The sequence below is a fragment of the Populus euphratica genome, unplaced genomic scaffold (assembly GCF_000495115.2).
Source record: "Populus euphratica unplaced genomic scaffold, PopEup_1.0 scaffold114.1, whole genome shotgun sequence".
Taxonomy (NCBI): domain Eukaryota; kingdom Viridiplantae; phylum Streptophyta; class Magnoliopsida; order Malpighiales; family Salicaceae; genus Populus; species Populus euphratica.
The window spans coordinates 374,403-382,120 of record NW_011499905.1 but is presented as its reverse complement, the minus strand read 5'-3'; the positions used below and the strand labels follow the sequence as shown (position 1 = coordinate 382,120).

General features: G+C 35.4%; 1 protein-coding gene across 1 annotated transcript; it reads left to right on the top strand.

Annotated features, from left to right (window-relative positions):
• Positions 1 to 545: 545 nt before the first annotated feature.
• On the top strand, positions 546 to 4,893 carry HDG11 (homeodomain GLABROUS 11). Its single transcript, XM_011037250.1, has 10 exons — positions 546 to 1,295; positions 1,491 to 1,608; positions 1,712 to 1,900; positions 2,009 to 2,464; positions 2,569 to 2,670; positions 2,758 to 2,958; positions 3,079 to 3,259; positions 3,328 to 3,596; positions 3,724 to 3,813; positions 3,926 to 4,893. The coding sequence occupies exons 1-10, from the start codon at positions 1,168 to 1,170 to the stop codon at positions 4,313 to 4,315; spliced, it is 2,124 nt and encodes a 707-aa protein (XP_011035552.1). The 5' UTR covers positions 546 to 1,167; the 3' UTR covers positions 4,316 to 4,893.
• Positions 4,894 to 7,718: the final 2,825 nt, after the last annotated feature.

The following is a 7,718-nucleotide window of genomic DNA, read 5'->3' as shown; positions in this document are numbered from 1 at the left end:
ATGTGAAAACATTTTTTAATTTAATATATATTAAAACTATAGTTTTTATATACAAAAAAGGCATGTCTTAATGATCTCTAAGCGACTAAATAACACTAATCCATGTGTCTATTCTTGCTAATTCTATAAGTATTTTATTAAAAGAAAGGGTGAGCAAAGAGGCAAAAACAAGATCCCAGTAAAAGAAAATAAACAGAAAGTCTATATTTATCAACAAACGTAATAAGAAAACAAAATCACACGCCGGAAATTAATTATCAAACCCCGGCTGACTCGCTTCATGGATCTCTCTCTCTCTCTCGTGCCCTCGCCCTCTCTCTCTCTCTCTCTCTCTCTCTCTCTCTCTCTCTCTCTAATCCTCATCTCTTGCTTTATTTTTATTTTCTCTGTTTTTGCACATCTGGGCATGACTGAGCATTGCATGTAATGGTAGGGTACCACACTGGTTTTGGAGCACTGTCTTGTGGTATTAAAGTGAGAGAGTTGAGGGAGTAATGAGTTAAAGGAGAGAGAGGGAGGGAGAGAGAGACTGTCTTAAATTTCAGAGAGAGAGGGAGAGAGAGACCAACTGCCTCCTTTCTCTCCTCCCTTTCCCTCGAATGCGGTGATGACTCAGAATTTAAAAGCCCACAAGACTGTCGCTCTTTAAAACCCCCTTCACCATCAGCTACACACATTTTCACAAATAAGTGTGCTCAGCAAAATACACACCCTCATAGTAAGGAATCGTAAGAGTAGTGTGTGTTGTAGTGTTTTGGTGGGGTGTTTTAGGTTTTTTAAGTGAGAGAGAGAGAGAGAGATTAGAGAGACTTAATTAGAGCCCAAGAATTAATCTTTTTTATTTTTATTTTTAAATCTCTCTCCTTGACTCACTCTTCTGAAATCATGCCAAATTCTTTGACATTCCAGCCGTTTCTCTCCTTATGATATGCCTTCGAAAACCAAATGCTTAAACCCCTCTCAACTTCTCCTCAAAACCCAAAAAATAAAAAATCGAACAGTCTTCTATCTTGTACTCTACGGGGATGTTACTGTAGCCATGGTATATTATAGCATGGGCCATCAATCTTGATATATTCTTTCTTTGCTCTATAGGGGACTCGCTAATAGCTTCTTCTTCTCCCTGTTGTTGCTGTTTATATAAAAAGGCTTCTTTTTGGGGAGAAAATGGAGTATGGCAGTGTTGGAGGAGGAAATAGTGGCGGTGGTGGTGGAGACCATGACCCCTCTGATCCTCAAAGGAGGAAGAAGCGTTATCACCGCCACACTGCTCTCCAGATTCAGAAGTTGGAGTCGTAAGGACTCTTTCGCATTGCAATCTCTTTGTTTTCGTCAATCATGCAATCCGTTGATGATTTAGTACTGTTGCTTTTGTGGGGTATATGACATGTGTGTGTGTGTGTAATGTTTCTTGAAGTATTGGTCTTTATGGGTTGTTGATGGTTTTTTTTTTCCTTCTTGTTTTGTGTTTATACTATGTGGGAATGAAGAATGTTTAAGGAGTGTCCACATCCAGATGAGAAACAAAGGTTACAGTTAAGTAGAGAGTTGGGTTTGGCACCAAGACAGATCAAGTTTTGGTTTCAAAACAGGAGGACCCAGATGAAGGTGAATTAGATATTCTTGTTTGTTTGTCTCTTTGTTTTGTTTGATTGAATTTTGTTAGAAGTTATTAAAACGTTTGCTTTGTTGTTGTTGGTTAATGGTTCAGGCTCAACATGAAAGAGCAGATAACTCTGCTCTTAGAGCTGAGAATGATAAGATCCGATGTGAGAATATAGCCATTAGAGAGGCACTCAAGAATGTAATTTGCCCATCTTGTGGGGGGCCTCCTGTTACGGAGGATTCCTATTTTGATGAGCACAAACTAAGAATGGAGAATGTTCAATTGAAAGAAGAGGTGTGCTTCTGTGTTTTAAATTCTCTCTCTCTCTCTCTCTCAAATTTTTTATTTTAATTTTTTCTTGCGCCATTCATGAAATGGTTTGCAAAATTTTGATTGTTGCAGCTTGATAGAGTTTCTAGCATTGCTGCTAAATACGTAGGGAGGCCAATTTCCCAACTCCCTCCAGTGCAACCTTTTCACTTTTCTTCCTTGGATTTATCAATGGGGAATTTTGGGGGCCAAGGGATTGGTGGCCCTTCACTTGATCTTGATCTTATCCCAACTAGTTCAAATTTGGCTTTCCAACCTCCAGTCATTTCGGATATGGACAAGTCCCTTATGACTGATGTTGCTGCAAATGCTATGGAGGAATTGTTAAGGCTTTTGCAAACCAACGAACCTTTGTGGATGAAATCGTCCGCTGATGGGAGAGATGTTCTTAATCTCGATACCTACCAGAGGATCTTTCCAAGGGCTATGAGCCACTTAAAGAATCCCAATGTTCGAATAGAAGCATCCCGAGATTCAGGTGTTGTTATCATGAATGGTGTGGCCTTGGTTGACATGTTTATGGATTCAGTAAGTCCTTTTCTTACTCTCTAATAATATATATTTTTCTGACACCCAAAATATCTTAATTATTAAGGCTGTCTCTGAGTTGTATCACTGATTTGAGCTCGCAGAACAAGTGGGTCGAATCATTTCCCACGATGGTGTCTGTGGCAAAGACCATTGAAGTAATTTCATCTGGAATGTTGGGTAGTCACAGTGGTTCTTTGCAACTGGTAATGAAAAAAGCTTTAAGTTGCTTGCTTTTGTTTCAACAACTGGCTCGAAGAATGGTTTATCATATGAAATGTGCTTTTTTGCAGATGTATGAAGAGTTGCAGGTGCTTTCACCCCTGGTTCCGACTCGGGAATTCTGTATCCTTCGGTATTGTCAGCAAATTGAGCAAGGCTTATGGGCAATTGTTAGTGTTTCATATGATATTCCACAGTTTGCCTCCCAATTTCGATGTCATAGGCTTCCTTCTGGATGCTTGATTCAGGATATGCCAAATGGATACTCAAAGGTTGTCTAGTTGCTCCTGAGAACTTCATTATATGTTATTACTATGGTGTTTCAACTTCAAAACAGTGATAGTTGTAGAACTCATTCGTGTACTTAGTTACTAACCTGAAGTGTGAAACAGGTTACTTGGGTGGAACATGTAGAGATCGAAGACAAAACCACAACTCATCAGCTTTATAGGGATCTCATTCACAGTGGTATGGCTTTTGGAGCTGAACGATGGCTTGCTACACTTCAAAGGATGTGCGAAAGAGTGGCATGTCAAATGGTGTCAAGCAATTCGACCCGGGATCTTGGAGGAGGTAAATTTATTGCCATGGTCAAATCTTTTTAGTTAATCATGATTTTAACTGTGTATTTCATCTTCCAGTAATTCCCTCACCAGAAGGTAAGAGAAGCATGATGAAACTTGCCCAACGAATGGTCAGCAGTTTCTGTTCTAGCATAAGCACATCTAACAGCCACCGATGGAGCACACTATCTGGGTTGCATGATGTTGGAGTTCGAGTTACACTCCATAAGAGCACGGATCCTGGCCAACCTAATGGTGTAGTTCTAAGTGCAGCTACCACGTTTTCACTTCCAGTTTCTCCTCAAAATGTCTTCAGTTTCTTCAAGGATGAAAGAACCCGACCACAGGTGATGTAGATTTTGAAATTGGCGGTGGAATGATTCATGGCATGTTCAATTGCTTGTAAAATGTTTTCCTTTGATAAACTTCTTGCTGATATTTTGGCTTTGGTTTTGGTACTTTTTTTTTCTTTAGTGGGATGTACTCTCTAGCGGCAATGCAGTCCAAGAAGTTGCCCATATCACAAATGGTTCACATCCCGGGAACTGCATATCTGTTCTTCGAGTAAGGCTATCTCTGTTTGGCTCCTTCTCTAACTTTTATAGTGAATTGTTTCACTGTATAAAGTAAAATGCTTATTTAATGACTTTCATAACTCTATAATATTCTGTAATAGGCCTACAACACTAGTCAGAACAATATGTTAATACTGCAAGAGAGCTGTGTCGACTCATCAGGTTCACTTGTAGTCTATTGTCCCGTCGATCTACCAGCCATCAACATAGCAATGAGCGGTGAGGACCCTTCCTATATACCTCTGCTGCCATCAGGATTCACCATTTCTCCTGATGGCCGTCCTGACCAAGGAGATGGTGCATCAACAAGCTCTAATACACAAGGAAGCACGGCCAGGTTGAGCGGTTCCCTAATTACAGTAGCATTTCAAATACTAGTCAGCAGCTTGCCATCTGCTAAACTAAACCTGGAGTCAGTGAATACTGTTAATAACCTTATTGGCACCACTGTCCAGCAAATTAAGGCTGCCATGAATTGTCCTAGTTCCTGATCACCAGATTCTGCTACTGCAAACTTAACTGTTCCCCTTTCTCTCTACCATCTTTGAATATTGAGATCAGAGAAAATTAAAGTGTTGTTTTTGCTGGTCGTATTCACTGTGGGAGAGAAGTATTGGGGTTGGTTGGGACTTTGAATGCTATCTTCAAGAACCAAAGATGCTTATTTACTGCTGCTGCTGCTGCTGCCGGTGGTGGTGGTGCCTGTTTTTGCTGCCACAATTCATTACAATCTACACCAACTAAATTTTATTTATTATTTTTACGAGCCTCCTTTTTGGATTTTGCAAAAATTCTCGTTGGAAGAGTAGCCATTTAAAGAGGGAGTCAAGAACGCACCATACATGTTTTTCTTGCCTAGAAGGGGTAGTAATAAATCTGCCATCCATCCCTTCCCTTCATTACCACGCGAACTCAGCAAGAAAAAAAAAAATTTGTGGTTCGGGTATTGACTTCTGTTCATGGACATTCAATCTAATTTATCTACCAATGATGTTCTATCTCTGTTTTTTTATTTATTATTATTATTTTTATTTTTTGGCCGTGTAATAAAATCTCTTGAATGGGGTGTCTGTTTATGTGGTTTGCATGATTGTGTGTGAATGGAGAGAACCATGAGGCAGTGGGGCAGGCATGGAAATAGCTTTTGATAGCTATTTTGCTTGACATCAATGTTGGGCTCCACCTCATTCATGATCATTCCACGTAAGTCTCTGAATTTCAAAAGATTATTTTTAACTGCATTTGCCTTGACATTTTCTGATGGAGAGGATTTCCATTATATTGATATGACCACTCCTCAGTGGGTCATTTGTTCCTTTTCTATTATTGGAGGCCCCACCCTTTCCCCCCCTGTGAAGTCTATATGAATTTTTGTCTGTTTACATCATTATTATAGTTATTTTTAAAAATATTTTTTATTTTTAAAAATATATTAAAATAATATTTTTTTTATGTTTTAAAAATTATATTTAATATTAACATATTAAAATAATTTAAAACTAATATAAACATATTAATTTAAAATAAAAAAAAACTTTTAAATGCTTTTAAATACTTTTTTGAAATACAAAAATAAATAATATATTTTTAATTTAGTCGTTAATTTTTTAAAATCACATTTTGCCTCTTCAAGAGCATGCTAAAAGTATGTTAATAATAAAAAAATAATAATTGAAGGTTAATAATAAAAATAAAAAACAAAAAATAAATATTGGGTTAGCTTGAATCTTATAATAACATTTTCAAAAACCCATTTAAAATATTCAAATTGATACTCTTTTAAGTGTGTGTGTGTATAGTTCAAAATCGTTGGATCTTTATAAATGTGACCCCCCTTCTCAATTCTACGAGATTTAGCCTAGTTTGTATATTTTGTTTCCGTTTAAGAATCACTAATTTGACTGTAGCTATAATGACTTTTAAGTTTTTGGTAATACTTTAAAAGCTAATATCATAATCTTTTCCATTTGCTATTTTCAGAAATTATAATATATAGTTTTTTATAAGTCATGACGACAATTAACAGCTATGATCTTTCTAAATGCCCTCTTGTTGATTCACATCTTAAAGAAGACTACACGAAAATAATTTATTGTGAATGCATATGATATGCTATATATTTAATTAAGAATTTGTGAAAACTTATTTTTTTCAATTCTACACGCTATATCAACAACTAGTACTTAGAATTTATAGCGCTATTTAGCATAGAAGAGGATTTAGAATTTAGAATTTAAAAAATAAATAATTATTATCTTTTATCATATAGTCTAAAATCTATAAAACTCTCAATGAAATAATACAAATAATAATAATAATAAAAAAACTAATTAATAAATTTGACCCATGTGGGTTATCTTGCTCAAGAGATATTAAGCAGCAACATGAGATAAATAAAAATAATTGGCTCCTTTGACCAAAATTGAGTTCAACTCGAAAACATAATTCAATGGAGAAATTAGGCTCGTGCAAATAGATTTTATATATAGCAATTAATTTACTTGTAAAATATGCCACGCCTATTATTTTTGTATCATATCATAAAGACTAAATCGCTTTGGATTCCAGTTTCTCCCAATCATTTTTGTCACGTTACCATATAATTCATATCATAAGGCACTCCTACTCCTTGTGATAATTATCTCATGTGAGGTAAACTTGAGATGTAGTTTAAGTGTTTAAGGTTTTTATTATTTTTTAATAATTATAAGAGTTTGAGTTATGTTTATTGAATTCTTTTATAGTTACCGCAAATTATTTATATAATCATTAATTTTAAAATTTATAAAATTAATTAAAACATATACAAATTAGTTTGGATATTCATATTAATAATATATATATATATACACACACATGATACAAGCTACAAAAATTAATAACTCAAACCCTCGTGTGATAGGCATGGCTGTTGAAGAATGTTATAAATTCCATTAAAAAAAAACCATTAATGCTTTGTGAATGTTTGATGATCTTACGGGTTCCTACCATGCCGACGAATTTAATTTTCTTGACAAGTTCTCGACCATTTTCAATGTACGGGGGGGGTTTTGGATGGCAAACCTTTCTCTGTTAACATCCCTCTCGTGCCCATATGCCAAAAAGAGGTCCAAAGCATACAAACTAGGGTTTACCTTGTTCTTTAACTCCAAAACGAGGTTCTGGCCTCGCGGTGGAAGGGGCTTGTCCCCTTTCTCCGCATCTGGATTCGAATCTTACTATGCATGCCTGTCACTCTCGCGGTGCCTTACCTGCTCACTAGGTTTGCAGGATGTTCAGTGGGCCGTGGGGATTAGTCGTGATGCGCGTAAGCTGGCCCGGACATCCCACGTAAATCAAAAAAAAAAAACAAAAAAAAAAAGAATGTGTATTGTTTTAAATGGAATGTTTAAAATTTTCTATGTTTTTCATTTATGTGTGTGGTCATTAAGAAAAATATTATATTAATTATTAATTTAATACTAAATATTTGCATATAAAAAGTATTGAGTTTCTCAAGTTTCAGCAAGGATTTATTGCGATTTTAAAAAGTAAGTTCGAGGAATGAGAAACTTGATTTCTAAGTTCCTTCAATAAGTTTTGGATAAGGGGTGCATATTTACATCAAATTAAACATGTTTATAAGAGTATTTTAAGCTTTAATATAACATAGTATAATGGAGATTATCTTAAATATAGATATATAATAGTTTATTAGTCAGTGCTATCTTATGGATGAAATAAATAAAAAAACAATTTGAGCTTAACAACAATATACCAAGCATAAAGATGAAATTGTTATTAAATTCAATTTAGAAGGTTCTTTCTAAAACTTTTCAATTCAACCTTGTATAACTTGAGTTTAAAATTAAATAGAATGAGGTTATGTAATTGACTTAATTGATTTATTGACAA